The sequence below is a fragment of the Apteryx mantelli genome, chromosome 18, assembly GCF_036417845.1.
Source record: "Apteryx mantelli isolate bAptMan1 chromosome 18, bAptMan1.hap1, whole genome shotgun sequence".
NCBI lineage: Eukaryota > Metazoa > Chordata > Aves > Apterygiformes > Apterygidae > Apteryx > Apteryx mantelli.
In genome coordinates this window covers 5226505-5247367 of record NC_089995.1, presented here as the reverse complement: position 1 = coordinate 5247367, position 20863 = coordinate 5226505, and the positions used below count along the sequence as shown (strand labels likewise).

Sequence of the window (20863 nt, the reverse complement as noted above, 5' to 3'; positions counted from 1 at the left end):
TAAATCCTAGGGCTTTTGAATATTTATATAACTTTGATATCAAACCACTATATTAAATATTAATATCACCAACATTAGCATAGCACTGTATCAGTTTATTAATTACTGATATCAGTGTGTCACTGATTTTAAATTTAGTACTAATTAAATTTTAGATTACTGATACTAAAACACTGACATCCCTGATATTAAATAATCCTCTGGTTCACACAGGAATGAGATCAGAGCGCTGTTTTTCAACTAAACCATGGACTCATTCACCTCTGTAAGTAAACTTAGAGGAAAATAAAAAGAATTTTACAGCAGCGAATCTGACCCTTTCAAATGAAATCAGTTCTGCGCTGGGCTTCAGAACTAAGTTTAGGAACCATTTAAATACCTTCAGTAGGGCGCACAGAAGTCCCGTGAGACTCTAAAGGTCAGACTTTTTCAAATTCATGTTCACCTTTCATAGGAAAGGACTGTGCATTACTACGATTAGGCACCAACAGCATGCATAATTTCCGAGCACGTATCCACCCATACTTCTCCACTAGAATTAAATAGCTTCAAAAGGACGCGGGCATCTGTGTCTGTGTGTGCACAAGGCTTCATATATAGCTTTGATATATAGCTTGTTAGCTGCTACTTTCATGCCCGCACATGGGCAAGCACATTTTCCAGACACATGACGAGGAATCCACTATGTGATATTTGCAGGCTAATAGGAATAATTTCTGCCCGCAGTCTAAGCGGGGCAGACATAAGCCAGCTCCCGACCTGATATTTAGGCTTGTCTGCTACGCCATGATGTAGGAAGGTGAAACGGAAATGAGGGGTGAAAAAAAAGTCAAAAAATACAGTAATTTCAGTCATCTCCAGGAGCTTCATGGTTCAGTGGTTTGAGTTACAATAACTGTAAACCAGTATGAGGGGCAAAACCTGCGCAAGTCAAGGGAACACTTTGCTGACATCTACCCAGGGTGGCTGCCACTGCTGAAGGACAAATGCAACCCCAGGAATCAGCAGGGAGAAGCATTTAAAAGACTGCCAAGAACCTATGGGGGGAATACTGTGTATTCAAACTCACTTCAAACTTATTTCAAACTTGTACCTTCAAACTTACTGTGCAAGTTTGAAGAATTTACTTGCAGGCAACACTGTAGGCTGCAAGTGGCAAACTGATGGGCAACAGAGTAGTTACAGTTCGCATCATTTTAGTTTTGAGTCTTTTGAAACCTAAGCACCAGCTCAATTATAAAGTAAGCAGCTCCACCAGTAACATTAATGGTTTTTTGAAGGATGATCTCCGAGTTTTCTGGACGATTTGTCTGTTAATAACGACACAGTTGTGAAACCTCTATTCGCTCTACCAGCCACTCTACCAGGAAAAAGGCAGCTGACACATTCAGAAATGACCTGACTGGGAACGATGCACGCTTCTTTCTAAAATTAGCAAGGACGTGAAGCGCTTCAGTTGATCTTTTTAAGCAATGCACACGGACTCTGTGTGAAAGGCTAAAAGGCAGTTCAGTCGACATCAAAACTCCCTGCCCGTATTTTCAAAGCTACGCAGCAATTCTCAATGAACTGGAAGAGCACGATTCAAAGATCAGCTGCTGAACGCATGACTTTTTATCACTGAACGAACGTGCTGACAACTGTGTTGTCTCTATATGCATAAATGGTATATATTTTCATAGAGACTTCAATTCAAAAAAGCACTCTTATTCACTAAATGAACATTAAGATCATACATAATTTTGCAGAGACCCCTTCATTTACTTGGAGAAATGGACTTAAACAGCAGTTTAAATACTTCAATAAGCGGGGGTCTAACGCTGCATCCTTTCTCCTTTTTAAATCACCTAACTTTCTTGTCCAGGTTTCGCTTGGCTTTATCAGCCTCCCCGCCAGGACAGGGATCAGCCAGCACCCAATGCGCTGCGGAGCGAGCACGCCATGGGGGGGGATTTGTTTGGACGCTGCCAGTTAGCAGCAGCAGCTGGTTAATACCGATTGCACGTTTTTCTTAATGAAGTAAATGCACCCAAAGGCCTCAGAAATGAGCACATGATAAATATAATTTAGTTAAACAGCAATTATCCATATTGCAGTTATCAGAAACGTCCTGTTAAGCTTGAGCAGCACCATGGCTGTCGCGCTGAATGGCAGCTATTCTTTGAAATTTTGTATTGCAAGGAAACCAGCTGATCTCACCCCCCAGACAGGACCCATGCGATTCGCTTGTGCACAGCAGCTGCCACCGCCTTACTGAAACCACAAACTAGCGAGACAGGCGGTAAAACTCTGGAAGGGGTTGGTGCTGCCTTTCCAAATGACACCAGGCTCGCTGAATTTGCAGCATCAAATGAGGAATAAAATCAGGGTATCATCCAAAACTGCATTTGAATACCAAACATCTAATAACTTAAGCATTAAAAGGCATGGGGTCATTACAGATTACTCATAAGGACATTAAAATATTTGAAGAAAATCACAAAGCATATCTAAACTCATTAAAGAACATGAAGGCTCTTAAAATCTTCAGAAGAGACTCTATACTACATATACAATACACACATACAAAAGTCCTCAAACCAAACTGTGGACACAAAAACCAAAGCAGCTCAGACCCAAAGGCTGAGATTTAGGGCTTTTTTAAGTACAAAAATCTAGACTGGATGTATTGTGACCAGGATAGAAAAAACACAGTACTAGTAATTTTGAATGGCGTAACGAACCTGCATTAGTCTCCACTCCTGTGCAAGTGTATTGGCTGAATAAGACGTTTTAAATCTGCATGGAGGTGCTGAGTGAGCTTAACTTTTGTTTCAAGAGATACCTCTTGGATCCATCCTTTAATGAAGGAAATACTGATTTTTTATTTTTATTTTTTTAGATTTTTTTAAGTTAACTGCATAGGATACTATCAGAAGCTTTTTGGATCTTTTTCTTCAGGGGTGTGATTCAGAAACAACAAAACAATCAGAGTTTTATGTTGTCTTAACAAGAGAGGATGAGAGATTTCCACAGACATTCTGGCACTAGCTATAGATCCAGAGCAGCTTTGCCTTTTGCACAACTTGCAAAGTTACGTACTTATGCAAGGCCGATTCTCTCAGAGGGACTCAAGAAGACATTTTAGAGTTGACTGAACTGGGTAAGTCACTCATCTAGACTGCAAAACCTGTTATATAACACATTAACATGGTTAAAAAGAAAAGACCAAAGAATGCTCACTGCATGGATGGGCAAGAACTCTGACTTCATCCACAGCGATGTACCCTGGATGTCCTTTCAAGGAGACGGATTCAAATATCACCTGAAATACAAAATAAGAAAAGGTTTTCTTACAAAGGAATAGCTGCCCTAGCCATTTGGCCAGTCACCCCATTCCACTCTTGTTCCAGTGTCGGAACCACTCAAGGCATTTCATCATTAACAGTGATGGGATACAGATGCAATTCAGCATGCATGTGCATATTAAAGACTGAAAGTCTGTCCGATATAGGAAACAAAAAGTTACAGTAACATTTATTACAATTAGAGAGTTATGCGCTTCTTTCATTTGGAGGAGCAAAAAAACCATTCCATGGATACACACAAACGTATTTAATTTAAGCACCAGTGCAACAGCTCGTGGGTAGTCATTTGACATCTTGTTCTTAGTATGCTTCTGAAAGTTGGAGAATGCTGTTCACGAAACAAAATTACCTAACCGAATCAATAACCCTGCATGGATTCCTATGCAGGAAACCTTGGTTTGGCGCGTAAGCCATCGCAGGGCCAGCGAGCAAACTATGAGCAATGGATGACCCTGGGTTCCAGCTACTGCACTGAAATAAGATTCTCCCCAAAATACTAAAAATAAAGTAGTTTCTCTGCCTTTCTCTGGATGAAACTAATATGCTTTGAGAATGAATTAGCTTAAAAAGCTCATACGTAATATTTCTCCACGTTAATGTTACACTAATTAGGCTTATTTTGTTTATGTATCTGGACAATGAAAATGTTCCACTAATTTGGGGCTGAATACACAAATATTACAGGCAAACAAAAACATAACTCTTTTCTATGACTCTGAGAACGCACCTGGAAACCTGTCTTAATTTGGAGCATCAAGTTACTAAAAATATACAGACTACTTGAAAAGAGTTCAGAAAAAAGCTAAAAGACTAATAAAGAAATTATTAAAACTAAAATAACTACTGCCAAATAAGCTAACTAAAATTCAGAAACAATTAGTATCAAATATGGTATACACAAAGTCTGTTAACCGCTTCAAGCCAGCTTTTAACACTGTTAATTTCCAGTCTAAACAGAAGTTGATAGGCCCTGTTTGTCACTACTTAGCCTCTTTTTCATCTCCTCCATCAGAAGACTAAATATAGTAAAATATTCAACAGTCCAAATGGTTATCACTGAATGCCCAGGCTATTAAAGTAGAGCAGTGTGTACTTCATAGGTACAAATATTTTGTTAATCATTCAGCTTTGCATTTGAGCTTCCAGAACTTAGTTTCTGCTCATGCTCCCAAGACTACCTGAAATCTGTTCCTCCAATTCCAAACACAGCCAAACAGGAGATCTCCTCAAAGTCTCTTTAGAAAAAAGGCATGATAAAACCAGGTGGAATACAAAAATAAATTCAGAAAAGCTCAGCTGCTAACAAAATGTAAAAAGAGAATTCTACACCAGAGGAGGGTGGAAAAAAATAGACTGTCTGAAAGGTAGAAGAAGGAAGCAAATCTCTGGAAGAGAAAATAATGATCGAAAAAAATTAACAAGTGCTCTGAGTGATGAAAGGTCCTTGATAGATTTTCTAGGAACTCTAAAGACTAATAGTGCAGTGTATATCCATAATATGGAAATTATGATTAATTTTGTAAAATGAGATGTCATTCATGATACAAATTGTACCTCCTGGGAAGGTCACCTAAGGAACTACTGCAGCTTCCTTCAAACACAAGATTACTAATGGCAACTTCACAGTTACTAAAACTTATTTTAGCATTTGTGAGAAGCTCTAAGCCATGCTAAACTCCATCCCCAATTTCCCTCAAACCTACTTCCTCGGAGTGCTGGGACTGGGAACAAAAAGCTCTCCAAAGTGCTGGCATCAGCTATGAGCAGGTAGCAAAAGTAAGCACCACTAAACGGAGAACGGTGCTCTGTTAATTACTGACCTGTACAGAGCCTTTAATATCGTGCAATATAACCCAAGCCACTGGTGTCACTGCTTCAGGTGACAGAAAGCCCATGCATTTAATCTCCACACTGGTGCAGAATCCACTGAAAAGAGTGGAGGATTCCTCTCAATTCATACAATATTGTTTTAACAGAGCGTTTTATTATCTGTCCTGCTCCACGCTCAAATCTTCTCTTTACTTCTCAGTTCAAACATCCACATCGCTGGCCTGTTTTGCACTGTGCAGCATCTCAGCCCTATCAAAGCCAGAGCATGGGAGCACACAGGCATCCCCGGAGACAGAGAACTGGGACCCGGTGAAGAGGAGGAGGCAGAAACCCATGCACATACAAGGTCCGTTGCTGCAAACTCAACGCTGAACGTCTCTCATGTCCTTTTAACCTCAATGGGAAAAGTAATGTAAGGGTTGAGATAAAGGCTTTTAACAGTGTTTTATATTTAAGGAACTTCTCAGAACACAATACAGCTGACAAAATGCAAAGCTTTACTGTTAAAAAGCATTTTTAAATGCCCCTGAGAACTGCAAAAACCAAGCCATTTCATGTTTCCTTACCAATAAACAACCCTACATTTCACAGCTGCTATATACCAGCAACGTCTGTGTTAGCAAAGTAGCCTGGCTCATCTGTTGTGATACAAGTATTCTTCAGGCACGGATCAATAACGTTCCTCGCTATACATCAAAAGGCCTCTTCCCGCAGACAGCGCTGCCCTTGGTGCATTCTGGGACTCAGTTCCTCCTTATGGCAAGCAATAATTCAGAATTACACACATTAACTTTCTCCAAGTACTCTTATGGCTATGTTTGCTACACTAAAAACACATGCAGGCTGGGAATCCAAGTATGCCTAACTCTAGGGTAGACATTATAAATCTCCACCACGTTCATATCTCAGCAGAGTGCTTTTGGATCTGGTTGACTCACACGGCCTTCGCGCAGGAGCGTCAGGCCTAAAAGCATGGCATCGGGCTGGGTCGCCATCTTGCGCTAGCCCCATCTCCAAAGCCCAGAGCACTTGCCAAAGCCTCGGCCACAAGGCAGCCGGCTTCCAATTTCTCATGACAGATATTTCGATGCATGTCGTGATTCGCGACGGTGTGGTTTCCATGTGTTGAGAGAAGCCACCACATTTTCCCTGACACCGGTTTCATTATTTAGGAGAAAGGCAATTTTTGCTGCGTTATCTAGTGCCTTTCAAATAGGGAACATGCTCTCAGGGCTCTTGTGCGCAGAGTTCTCCAGGCACGCAATTCTGATTTAAAGCTGACACATAAGACTCCTATGGCGTATGTGAGATGGTGAGTGTGAAGAGAGATACTCCCCAGGCATCAGGACAGCCCAGCTTTTGTCATCCTGCCACTGTCGGCCTCCTTTAGCTTGCAGCGTGCCATTAGGCTGTCAACCAACAATAATTTTGCAAAAGTCCTTGATGATGTTTTCCCTCTTCGCTTTTGTGAGCTTAAATTTTTTTCTTCCTTTTTCACCTTGATTAAATGTAGAAATCCATTAGATTGCAGGCTGTCCACAAAGGATGGTTGATAAAATTAGGGCCTGATGAAAGAGTGGGATAGATCTCAAAAAAGTTTTTTAAAGCCACATTTAAGGATTAAGAATACAAATATAAGCAGACTGAAACGTCAACCTCTACCTATCAAAAAAAAATTTTTTTTTAAGAAAAAAAGGGGAAAAAAAAAGAATCTGTGTTTTCCGGGAAGGAGCTACTCCCAGCCAGTTACTGCTGGCTTTCAAACTGTTCTTGTTTGATTTAAAGGACTTTTATTCAGAAAAAACAAACTTGACCTGCAAAAGGACTTGCAAGAGAAGTAACTAATGCTCAGGAAGCCTAGGATGGGTATATCTAAGAGTAGGATATCTCTTAGCAGGAGATCAGACTATCTTTTCCAGGCTTCTCAAGCACTGATTATCATGGTGAAAGATCATCTTTTCTTTAGTTCTTTAGAGCATCCGCTATGAAGCAGATTTGGGGTCATAACCAGGTTCACGTTAATATGAACTCAGTATCAAGAATTTTAATATGATTTCAGAACATGTGCCAAATCGTGCTCAGCCCTCAAAATCCCCCTTTCCACCTCCCTGTCCCTTCCTGCCCCCCGGCTCAGTGCACAGCTTTGGGCTTTGCTGATATCCCCAACTCTTTCAAAGGCGGAATATTAAAGCTTTCTACTTTAGCTCAGAATTTTAAAGACCTCCTACCCAGTTATTAAAAGAAAGACCAAAAAAAAAAAAAAAAAAAGCTTTTCTACCTGCTGTTGTCTATCCACAAAATATTCTCTACCTCTTCAGACCTTTCTCTGTACTAAATTCCCATTTCACTCCTGTCATTCAGTAGTCTCATATGTGCATCTCCTTTTCCTGCAAGGTGTGGGATGCAATTACTTCCCCAGCTTTTTGTCTTGGTGCCCCAACACTTAATGAGAAGTACGTGAGTCCATTATGTGCCACCGTCTCTCATTAAAACTAAAACAACGGAAAGTTGCACCATGAATTTTCAAGTCCTCCCCTGTGAGTTGGACAACTAAATTTTCTAGTAGCTAGAAAATTTATGCAATCAAAAAAAAAAAAAAAGAGAAGAAAAGAAAAAACTTGCACACTAAAATACTCAATTTTGTGCTTGTTTAAAATGAGGAAGCAGTAAGTTTCTCTAGGGAAAATCTGTCTGATTGTGAGTTTTTCCCTGGCTAAACCCCTGAAGTTAACTGCAAATCTACTCCCTGCCGCCCCAAATGGCAACCCTCTCTGTCCTCAAGCACCTCATTGCCCGAAAGCAAGGCAAACAAGTATTAAAACAAAAACAAAGCCACCACCTAAAGAAACCCTCTTCGTAGAGACAGCTTAGTTCCAGGCGGCCTTTGAGAAAGCAGCCTTGAGGAGGCAGCAGCCATGATGTGCGCCCCACACATTTGGGCTCAGGCAGCTTCTCTAACCCTAAACATCACTAAAGCTATTGACTGCATCAACCTCCTAAATAGCACTTGGAGGTGAGCTGCTCGTATCAGATACAGAAGCTATGGTGGATTGTGCCACATCTCTCCATAGCTTTAAATACAGTCAGGTACTGGCAACAGGCAGCAAGGTCCAGCGAGATGGCTCTTGAGTGAGTGTGGTCACTCAGAAGTCACACACACGCTACACACTTTGACACCGTACTCCTAATCAAACAGGTTTTAGGGACCTTTAACAACTGAAGCACTTTTACCATTTCACGATGGTACAGTTACTCCTTACAACAGGAACACGTGTAGATACAGCTGCAACACCAGCAGTCTGCTTTGTAAGCCAGGTCACGGGTACCATTAAATTTAGTACTATCACAGAGAACTTTTTACCAGCCACGTTCTAAGCACGTGAACAGTCTTTCATGATATATTTGTTCAAGCCCCTCTAGTCAAAGAAAGAGAGTCAGCTTTTGTATCTACTCAAGGAATCAAGACTTCACAGAATGAAACAAGTAGCTTGGATCTTTCTTAAGACGAACACAGACTCGCACGCAGATGATCACAGAAGTTGCCACCAACAGAACGGAAGTTCTACACAACTTCCATTCATCCTTCCTCCAGGCAAAGACACCCGAGCTCTCGAGTTGCCGGGATCATTAATCCTGGCAGAACTGAAAGACTCCCAGTACAGGTCATGTCTGACTACTTCCTACACTTGGGCATGGGTGAAACCTCAGGAAACCATGGAAATGACTGCTTTAACAACTCATGGAAAAAATCTCCTAAGAGAACAAGCAAAACTATGGTACAAGCAAGGCTTTAAAAAAAAAAAAATTAAAAAACAAAGGAAGGGAGATAAAAGAAGGATTGGGTGAAGTCTGCTCATTTTGTAAACATGGTACAAGCTTTTATTAGTACCTTATGTACCTATGCCCCTTATATGGGCAGCAGGAACCCAGATGCAAAGCCGAATGAGCAAATGTTAAGCATTCACTCACATGGAATCAACCAAGGTCCAAAAACAGGTCAAGCAAGCTTATGCGGAGAAAGCCAGTTAAACATCTAGACAGCCACTTGCAAATTTACATTTGCAAAGCATCATGGAAAGTGCCAGTACAAATCTGTTTATGCGCCAACTTCAAGACATAAGTGGGTGTTAACTTTCCAATAATCTGACTCTAGCAGTCCTTCACTCTGTGACCTAGCAGCTTCCCAAGAAAAAGGCTGAAGAGGGAAGAAACATGTAAAGATGTCTAAATCACCTCTTCTTATAAAACTGCTATATGTAAACTCACTCTGACACAAAAAGGGGGGGAAAAATCAGAAATAAACTTGTAAAAAAAAAAAACAGAATTAAACTTGCAGAATACCTATTGCTAACCACAGCCTAGCCTGGCTCATACCTAGCCAAACTTCCAAAGGAGTAAGAGCAGAAAGTATTACAAATTCATACCTGATAAAAATGTGGCCAGAACGTACTGATGGCAAGTTCCGCCTTCACCCAGCCTTCCGTAACAATCCCTGACACATTCCATATGGGATTGCCCTGCGGTCCACCGTTCACCTTCACATAGACATTCAGAGAGCCAGGACTGGAACGGTCTCTGCTGGATAAGTAATAGTGGAAGTCGATGCAATGTGTGTCATTTTCCTTCAATGTAGGCAAAAGCAAGTGAGCTTTCTGCCCAGATGCCCGTCCAGAGCTGTTTACCATCATGAAGGAGCCTATAGACAGCAAAGGGAAAATGGAAAGAGAAGAAAAAGGGGTTTTTGTTTGGCTCTTTCAACAACAGCAGTTCCATCAAAGACGTACGCAATTCTTCAAAAGCCAGAAAGCGAAACATTCGTCTGGAGAACTCAAACTAGCTATTTTATGTTAGAAGTTAGGTAACAAAAAGAAAGGATATTAAAATTACAGGGTAGAGATAAACAGATTCAGGGCCAACTACCACTGCCATAATTATATAATTTAAAAAACAAATAAAAAAAATCTGTTTTGCTTGTATTATTTTATAACCTTATAATAAAAGTCACTCTAAACAAAAGCACATCCACAGTCAAAGCAGCAGCACAGCTCTCCTAGCGCATACCCACGTACCTCCCTTCCCAAAGGCACATTGAGAACAGAAGACTACAACAACGGACCAAACCCTCAGCTGGTGGAAGTCTACATGGCACTTATCCACTTCAAGCCAATCTATATTTGCTAACCCTGCATCTTGGCTCTATCAGCTTTCGGAGGGTGCAATGTGTTAACAAAATCCCAGTTTTCAGGGTCCAGTTGGATTAGACTTGTTAGCAACATCTCAAGTAGAAATAATGCAACAAGGACAATTGCGCTTCTGGGAGGGAAGGACAGGCTGAATTTAGGGAGGGAAATACACACTGAAGCAACTGATGAGTTTGTTAACCCTGAAGCTTGCATCATATTAACCACGGCACTGGATGTTGAACTCATGTCTGGATTCATCAGGCAGTTATTTTGCAGCACATTGTGTCTTGACTCATCTCTTCACAGATGCATCAAGGTGACAAATGTTAGCAATAAGGAAAAACATTATGAGAGTTATTTGATTCACTTCTGTTTAAAGGAACTGCTTTATGTGTGTGCAGACACACACAGAAAAAGCTGAAGGAAATACAGAGGAATGGGGAGAAAAAAAATCTGTGTGTCAGCAGCCAGGCATGATAATTTTTAATCAAATGTAGCCCTCTTGACACTTCTCAGTTCTCATGCTGCTGCCAAGTCATGCTTCAAACGTATTTCTCTGCTGGCTTCTTGCAGTTCACAGAAGATTGAGTTGGAAAAGGCTTGCCCCGCTTCTAACCTATTGACTTTCCCTATCCCATGCTGTAGTAGTGTGGCAGACACTCAGGTGAGCCAGATAAAAATTCTGATCAATTCTGTGCAGTGAAAAGCCATATATTCTAAACTTGTATCAATAGACACCAGCAACTTTCTCCCACAAAACTGTTTGCTTTTTTTCCTGTGTTTATATGATATATAGGCATTTTGTAAAGGACTGAGATGCATGGATGCAGAAGAAAGTCAATCTTTCATAAAGAAATCAGACACTCCAGAGACCTCAGAAAATTCAAGCACAATGCAAGCCCAGCTGGGGAAGAGGCTTTACTAAGCAGGACGAAAAGCTACGGGCAAGACGCTCTCGGGTAATTCTATCTTTCATCTCGATATGCTGAAAATCAAAACAGCCCCAAATCAAGAAACTCAGCGAGGACTTTGAGAAACTTAACAGCGGAATCCAAACTTTGCAATTTCTTTCTAACAATCAAAGTCCAAAAGATAGGGTTTGGTTAAATGCTCCCTGTTGACCTAATTCTGCTCCCAGGCAACCATAAAACCCCCTCCTTCAATTAAATGAGGGAAGCTTTAACAGAGTACTGTATACATACTTTTTTAAAAAAAAATCCACCCAAATAAACCAAATTTTGAGAAACTGAGATTTGGATTCAGTTTCTATGGGCCAGGATAACTTAGCACCAGAAAGCACAGCTGCCAACGGGCTGGAAGAGGCAGCATGGCCCAGTGGCTAAGGCAGCAGGCTGGATGGCCTGGTTTCCCAGACTAAATATTCCACACTTCCATGATCTTTGACAGTACACGTAGTCTGCCTCATTTACCTTTATAAATGAAGAAAGAATGATACTACTCTCCTACTAAGGATCTGGGAGGAAAGGCACTATACAAATGCTGAGTAACAGCAGCAGATTTTTCCCATGGAGGAGTACAGTAGTTGCTGTGAAATGCACTGCCTGCAGCATTTTAATGTCATGTAGAGAAGTAGCACAATACAGGATGAAGACAACTTGTACATTTGCCAGATCTCAGATTCAAGGATGATGACACAGCCAATTAAATTACTCAATAAAGAAAAGCAGAGCTTTTGTGCATCCCATGGGTTTTTGACCAAGTGACTGCAACGGTGGGTAGGAACTCAAGAAAACTGGTTTCTGCTCCATTGCCGACTGAATCATGGGCAAGTCATATCGCTTCTGGGTGTCCTTCACCTCTCTTTCATATTTAGATTATAAAAGGATTCCTACCCTAAAGTTACTCTGAAGCTGTACTGTGTCTAACACAATTGGGTCTTGAACCGCACTGGGGTAGACAAGTGTTTCAATGATAGAAAAAGTTAGGGAGTATTTCACTTTTCCAGATTCATGTATAAAAATAATGAGTTTTCCTCTGGGAGAAAAACATCAGCTTTATATAAAGTTCAAAGCAATAATTACATTTTTATTTTTTGCCACCCACAACAAAATGAATCACAAGCTATTCGTGGTATGACAATGGCCTTTTGTGCAACTGCTGAGTATCTAGGAGGAGTATGGAGCCAGCTTCCAGCGACTGGCACAACAGGAGCACGTAAAATATCTGTGCGCCAAAAACCACTTCACAAAATAATTACACTACAGTCTTATTTTACTGAAAGAATAACCTTACAAACTTGTTAATTGCCCTATTCAGATTATACATAGTTTCTTTTTTTTATTATTATTATTTTTTTTTTTTTTTTTTTTTTTACAGAGTAAGCCCAGAGATTTAACTGTCTCCAGTTAAATCCTGGTAAAATGGATTATTTTATGCAACAGAGAAAAACATGAGAAATTTCCACTTACAGTGCCATATCCAGTAGAGAAAGGCACTCAACACCATGGTTAAATCAGTTTGTCATCTTCGGTCTGTACCACATTCCTCACTTCTACAGAGGCTTCATACGGCAGCTTCCCCCCCCCCCCCAAAATGCCTTCCCTGGCCAGTCAAGACACAGCGCCCTCGAGGCCGGCATTAGCAGTGGGTGTAAACGTATAGGTTTAAAGACTATAGTCAATAAAGGATAAAAGAATATGCCTGTCTACAAAATGTAGTTGTTGTGAATAAATTATACCCTGTATACAACACATAGGCTTCCAAAATAGACCCAGTTGGACAAGCTTTTCATTTTTCTTTTCCCAGCGTGAACTCAGCTGGAGATCCCTTCCCTCATCCACTAGGATGGTCAAAAGGTTGCCCTGCATGCTCCGAGATGCACAACCAAGACCCACAGCTGGGCTCCACCGGCCTCTTACAAATGCCCATGCACAGTGAGGCTTGTTCAGGCAGGATGCAGCACTCAGTGGTAGGTCTGAGATCATAAACCTTGTTCTCACCAGAAAAAAATAAATTCCAAAGCTGCCTTTTAAGGACCTGAGCGTTTTTTCCTTATTATCTTTAACAAAAAACTGGCATATTGTGATTCAGAGTTTGACAGCCTTCTTTAGGCTGAATGCAAAATTGAAGCTGATGAGAGTTATTCTCAATTTATAGGCCTGTATGTGCAAATAAAAGAGGTGCAATCTGGTCTGGCACCAACAAACCACTTGTCACATTTTCCGCTCCCATATAAAGAACTAGGGAATGAATTAACATGTCACAAATGGAAATTATTGATCAATGCATGACTGAAAGCCTCTTAAATGACTCCAGGCAGGAATCTGCAAAAGGTTACCTTGGACAAACTCTTTTATTTAGACCACTGCATATTCGATTTTGAAAAATAACAGTAATAAAAATCATTAGCCTTGTTCTTTTGCTTTCCTTCATCTGGAAAGTTCAAATGTCATAAAATAGACACTGAACTGAAAAAAAAGAGCCTGGGGGAGAAAAAGTTACCTATGTTGTGTAAAATCTGGTCTTCAGATTTATTGGACACAGAAGTATATGCTCGTTAAAGCAGACTGAATATCAGGTCAATTTAATTTAGTGCTCTTGGATCAACAGGTTAGATTAATTAATATCCTGCTGGTTTTGCCAGCTTCCTGAAGAACCCAAAATAAACCTGTTATGTTCAGATCAGTCAGAAACAAGGAGGAAGGGAAGACTGTAAATAAATTCATTTTTAAAAATCCGTTCAAACGACAGGGAACATAAAACGGCACTCTCTCCTAGTTATTAAACATACCACTGAAAATTGGGGAATTAAACCATGAAGTGCTCTCTAGCTGGCCATAAATTTCAATTTTTCCCCTGCTTGGTGCATAATGATGCCTTGATAAGCCTCCTATTATTGATGCATCTGCAACATATATCCTCTTTTTGGAGCTGAAATGCTACTCTGTAGCAGATGGTGGCTATTGTGTTTACACATCAGCACTTTATGATTGCATTTTCTCACGTCTGCAGTAAAAAGAAAGCCATAATTGAGTTTTTAATGGCTTTGCACATTGTTCATTAAGATTACATGAGTGTGTTCTGACAAATGACAGCTGAAGAAATGAGCCACTGAGAACCCCTCGTGATCACCAGACAGACCTCAGTTGATGCTGTTTCACTGCTGGCTTTGAAGAACTGTGCTGTTTAAAAGTGAAATTATAGCAACCATTAAAGACCGAATGTAAACTTGAAAAGAATGCTGTCAAAATGCTTGACTGCAAAAAGAGACTTCTGAAACCCAAAAAATCAAAATCAGGTACAGACTGTCCTTTTAAATAACAAACTCCTTCCAATATTACAATAGTGGGCTTTCCACCAGCTCCATCAGATGCATGAACATGTTTTTTAGACACCGGTTTTGCTCATTTATTTCCAAAGAAGAAACCTTTCTTCAAGAAATTAAACATCTGACACCTGACATTGTTCTGGCAGAACAAAGAACTGGAGGATCGCTCTGGTTGGAAGGGACCTCAGGAGGTCTCTAGTCCAACCTCCTGCTCAAAACAGGGTCAGCCACAAGGTCAGACCAGGTTGTTCAGGGCTTTATCCAGTTACGTCTTGAAATGACAGAGACTGCACAAACTCTTAGGGCAACCTGTTCCAATGTTTAACTGTCCTCATGGTTTTGCCTTATATCCACACTGAACGTCTCGTTTCAGTTCATGCCCTTTGTCTCTAATCGTCCAGCCACAGGCTGCTGTAAAGCACGTGCTGCTGGCTCGGTCTTCTTGATAACCTCTTTGCAGGCACTGGGGGGCTACTATTAGGTCCCCCGTGGCCTTCCCTTCCCCAGCTGAAGAAGCCCTGGTCCCTCAGCCCCCCTCACATGGCAAGTGCTCCAGCCTCGACCACTGAGAGAGCAAGTGTTAACTCCTAGTCTTTGCTTCTTACCTGTGGATCTTCTAAGCACCTTGTTTCTTCTACAGCAGCCTCAAGCCTTTAAAGAAAAGTCCTCTTGAATGCCTTTTGGAAATCCTTTGTATTGTCTTTGAAAGTCAAATCTAATAACAGACGCTTTACTTGCATTCCTTCTACTTCATCAAACTAATCCAATAGATTTGTGAGATATCACTTCCTTACATAAGAGTGCTTTGACTCTTTCCTGGTATTTCACCATGGGTTAGGATTAGGGTCAGTACCAGTCCTTGTATAATGACCAGGAAGTCAGAAGGAATGGCACAAAATAAGTCCTTTATCATAGGACATTTTTACAGGAGGAGGGTTCAAAAAAGTACGCACCTCCTCTAGTGAGTTAAGCAAGCTCATGCCTTCTCTTGTAAGCTTCCCAAATATGACTTTTTTCACGCATATTTTGAAAGGCACACATTTATAATATTCTCAGTGAATCTTAATGCCATAGAACAGATAATGCAAAGTATCTACACTAAGTATGAAAGAAAATGTTTAAGGATAATGTAAGAAAAAAAGTCCATCTACCTCTACATGTGGTTTCCGGTAGCAACAGAGTGGCTATTTTCAAAAGAACGCAAGGAACAGGACACTTTGGAGTGGAATATACCACTTCAGCTTCTGACAGGCATTCTTGGGATTTTCTAAGTCAACAGCTGCAGCAACCCCTTCCATTGACCAGCCACAAATGGATCTTCCTTCCAGAATTTTTTTGAGTCACTTTATCTTTCTGTTTTGAATAATACCTTGTGTCAATCAGTTCTACAGTGTAATTATGCACCGCTTTGGAAAAAAACGGTATTTCCATGCACTTGCTTAAGCTGCTGCCACCTAATTCGTATTCTTATTTTATGAAAAGTTATGATTACCCACCTGCTTCACACTTTTCACATTTTTATATCCCTACTCTTCATACTCACGTATAACTGAGCAAGCCACAATCTCTTCCTCTGACTGATATACCACAGACAGCAGTGCTTGCACAAAATCAAAATTAAACAAGGCATATCTCACAGTTGCTATCCCTTTTTCAAATATTTGTACAAAATCGGGCCCATGGGTTTTATTTCTCAAATGTGGGCCATACAGAATTAATCTACCAGTGAAATAAAAAAAGCTTGATCCGCAGATAAATATGAATATGAGCTGCAAGTTGAATTCAGTAAAATTCATGATGACAATTCATTCACTTGGGAGACTGTCAGACGATAAGATGACATTTTTTAAAGATATCGTCTTTTTTTATTTGTAAAGAGTTTTTCTCCTGAAAATCTATGCCATGAAAAGAATTGTGTTTTTCTTTGTAAGAAAATCTTCTCTGGGAACAGGACTTATCCCGTATGACTTTAGTGACTGCAAATATTTGCTGTAATTACTTAAAGAAAGAGAGGATTGTGCCATAAATACCCTCCCTGAAATACTACGTGTGTAACAAATGTGGTTCTGGCTTGCACCTTTCACAGTGTCCTTGGGAGGAGGGATGTTTGCAGCTCTCATTTTATAATAAAACCAAGTAATTACAAGGCACAATACTCCGAAATAGGGAAACCAGGTTCCCCACAGTTTCATAATTGCAAACTGTAGACTTTTTCATCAATTCCACTGATTGAGCCATAATGACTACAGGCATTTTCAGTGGCATCCAAGACACTGTTACCAGTAAATCACAGATATTACCAAACTATATTCTTTTTACAAATGTCTTTCAAGGGTTGAATTATGGTGACCCTTGACAGAAGAAAGAAGGACTTCTATTGGAACCCAAAAGAAAAAAAAAAATGTTTACGTGTTTTAGCGTCCTGCCTCTTTACACACTGGCAGATCCAAGTCAACAAACCGTCTTCAACTAAGAAATCAAGATGGGAAGAGATCAAGTGACTGCAAAGCCCAGAAGGGTCTACATTAGCCGAAGGCAGTAATATGGATGCTGGGTTTCTGCAAGAGGCTCTGAAGGAATGGTTTGCAGATGAAATATTTTGCCAGAAGTTTCAAAACCCCAGCTCTCTTAGGGACAGAAAGATGGTCTCATAAAAGAAAGGTTTCAAAGTCCAGAAGCTTGTGGTCCATTCTAGGTTGTAAGATATTCTGCACCAGTGATACAAAGGGCAATCTACCCAAAATGTGTTTGCTCGTTTTTCTTACCTCTATAATAACGCTGTTTTTTTCCCCATCGTACCTGGGAAGGGAACCTATATGTTAAAGGAATGATTTTTTTAACCTTAATAAGAAACACTTAAATCATCAAGTGAAACTAGTCATCTTACTGTTTGATTGTTATAAGCATTTTTCTTCTTATAATGTAACGTGTAGGTATAGCTCTTGTTCACACTACTCAATAATATTTACCTAGGACAACCGATTAGAGAGGTTGGTATATCTGCAATGTAAAGCTAGCGTGCAGGATTCAGATTGCAGCTTCCTAATTTTCTCAGTGATAAACAGGGATATTTTCCATTGGTCCAAAGAAAATTAAACTGAAATATGAAGGCAGAACTCTTAGAAAAATAATAATGAGAACAAGCCCTTGGGAGAGTGATAGCACCCAACACAGCAGAGGCAAGAGGAAATTTTTAAGCACAGGAGGAACTTCTCTTCATCTCAATTGCTCGTGTAGGCATGGTCACTGAGGCAGAAATCCTGGTGCTGAAAGCCAACTGGCAAAGAACTGATTGCAATACTACATCAATGACTAGTCAGAAAAAAATAGAGACTTCTCTCCATAGCTAGTTTCCAGCCCCAGCTACAGCCCTGAGTGTTTTCTAATAGCCTGTACCCAATATGGGTACCTGTACCCAAAATACTGTTAGGTTCAGTGTGGAAAATCAGCATGTAAAGGTTAATTAACATCTGCATAGACTGTGAAAACAGCAGCAAAGTGTAACTACACTTCTGACTCCAGAAGAGCTTATTCCAGAGCATGGTTCAGGAGATTCCTGAGAGCGTTCACATGTAACAGTTCTGGACTAAAGTAGGGACGACACAGATTATCATGAAGACACATAAAATTTCTCACTTCAGCGGTACAAGGTTAATACGGCAGCTTTGCTTTCCACCTACATCCCTAAATGGGCCTGACTAAGGGCATGCAGAGCACCATCCTTCTCTCCTTGGAAATCAGCCAAAGAACATTTGAGTCTGGTATTTGCCGGAATAGCATCAGTGGGCAAATCACCTTCTCTCCCTCATCAAACTCAGGTTCTGATTTGCAAAGCAGAAACCTTGTTCATCAAATCTCACAGGACAGCCATTGCTTCCAAGACACAGCTATCTGGCCACTCCTCTGCATATCTCCTGCTTATCTCTAGGCTCTACAGTTATTTCTAGAATTTTCTTCCCATGTCTCATAAATGCTTCTTTAATAAAACAGTGACTGCCACAGCCTTAAGCCTAGGTTTGCTGAGAAACAAAAAATGGTGGTGTGCTGTCGAATCAGAAACAATTCCGTAAACCTCAGCAATGAAAATCTTTTTAATGGATTCACTGCCAGCACTCAGTGCTGCAAAGGTCACTGCTGTAGTATACTTTGAGACTACCTTTATTCCGTATTTATACATATAGTATAAATCACTTGGTAGTGCTAAACTTTTAAGATGGGTGAAAACATACACTAAACCCTGAAAATTGTGAACAGCTTCTGTTGCTTTTCAGTTCCAGTAGCCTGACAACTATCTGTCCTGTCAATCATTATCTTAATGCTTTAGTAAACAGTAGACTTTATTAAAGCTTAGGTTACTAAACAAGCAAATAAACAAAATAGAGGGAATGGTCACAATTCAACACAGCATCTTTGTCTAAAGACATCACAAATCTTGTTCTTAGCATGCCAGAGCTTTATTATAGCTGAGCCTTGAAAGAGAAGGCCAACAGAAATGAGATGCAGGACCAGCAGCAAGCCTCCTTTCAAAGCCTCTTGCAAACACAGTTCCATGACCTACTAACTTTTACAGGCACCACCTGAATGCTCTAGATTCAGCAGAATGATGCTGAGTAACCTCCTTGTCTGCTCTAACCTGTGGCATGAAACTGCTGCCAAATGTCATTTTTCTCTCACAGAAATGGCAGTATTTCTGTAAGTAGCCTCTGTATACACCCTCCAATAAAACTGACTGAATTTTTTTAGTTCAAGCCATACAACTAATTGTTCAATGACCATAATATATTAACAGATGCTAAAAAACTCTCTCACAAGAAATTGCTAAGAAGAAATGAGTTCAGAAGCAGTGGCTAGTAAAGACTTTTCTGAAAAAGTAAATGCTATTATGTGTGTTCCATAGATTTGTTTTCAAATATGTTACCGATTTTAAAAACTGAATTTCATATCTTGTTAAAACACCATGGCTAAAAATAAAAATCTCTCCAACCACACAGATACAGGTTCAAGAAAATCATGATTTAAGTTGGTGATTACAAGCAATTAAAGAATTATAACATTTAATTACATCCACAGCAACATCAACTCTACTAGGAAGAAGGAGGCAGCAAGACATTACAGATGTCAAAGGTCTGACATCTCTTGATATCAAATCACTGAACTGAAACATGTTGTGATATGCCTAAACATGGACGACATGCACAAAGTTAGGATTAAACTTTCTTTTTGGTTTTAAAAGTTGTGTTTCCCATGAATGTTTGATATATGGGTAATGGTCAACAGGCATGAAATGACTAATAACACATGATTATCTTCACAGTCTAGCTATCTATTCTGTATCATCCAGATACAACGGTCGATCAATTAAGACTTAACAATGGTCCATTTCCATGGTACTTTTTGTTCTCTACTTTTATTTTCTGTTCATCTGTTCCAATTCTGAACACATTCTCACTGTTGCCTACCTTCTCTCCTCTATGCACAGTTTAAAAGATGAAGTATACAGGTCGCAATCTCCATTTCTCCTTACTCTCCCCTTTCAAGGATGCCACATCATACCTGTTGGGTGCCCCTTCTTTTGTGAGGGGGGTGTGGATGGATGCCTCAAGGTTCATAATGAAGTTCCAGCTTTGTTTCTCAGTTTGGATACTCTAATACCACTGAGTTTTACTATAACCACCTGGTTACCCTAGCGTAGCTCAAGGTTCTCAGACACTGGTCAGTCTACAGAGCGTGTCTCTCAAATGCCACATTAGATCATCAGCTGAGAAAGCTGGGTGTTCGTACCCTCCTGCTCTTGCTAAGTTTAGGAAATACTGCTTATCCTCTTGTTCTTGCATTTAATTAAAACTTACATAAAATCTAAATTGCACAGCCAGTTGGACCTAAAGGTTGAACTACTCTGGACTTTCAGAAAGACACTCCAGAATCACCCTTAACATCAACAGGACATCTGCCAGAAGCAGTCTGGGGAAAATCTCACTCTACTAGAAAGTATATTGGGCTCCAAGTAGTTCAAGTACAGACTTATTTTCAATATATTGGACTCTTTGTTTGCTTAATCATTAAAGATAAATGGCTGAATAAATTTTAATGATAAGCTTCCACAGTATTATGACAGTTTTACATGTCAGCTGGAAAAAGATATTTTATTAGTTGGTATGCAGCTACATCGCTAGCCTACATCTACAGCCCCTGTAACTTGTGTAAAATTTCCATAT

General features: G+C 40.1%; 1 protein-coding gene across 1 annotated transcript in view; it reads right to left on the bottom strand.

Moving 5' to 3' along the window:
* The window catches only part of PTPRT (protein tyrosine phosphatase receptor type T), a 342887-nt gene that overhangs the window by 281690 nt on the left and 40334 nt on the right, over positions 1-20863 (bottom strand). Inside the window, exons 2-3 of the mRNA XM_067307983.1 lie at positions 9602-9873; positions 3223-3304 (exon numbers count right to left, since the gene is read on the bottom strand). Of these exons, the coding sequence (XP_067164084.1) occupies positions 3223-3304; positions 9602-9873 (354 nt within the window). The remainder of the gene's footprint in view (positions 1-3222; positions 3305-9601; positions 9874-20863) is intronic.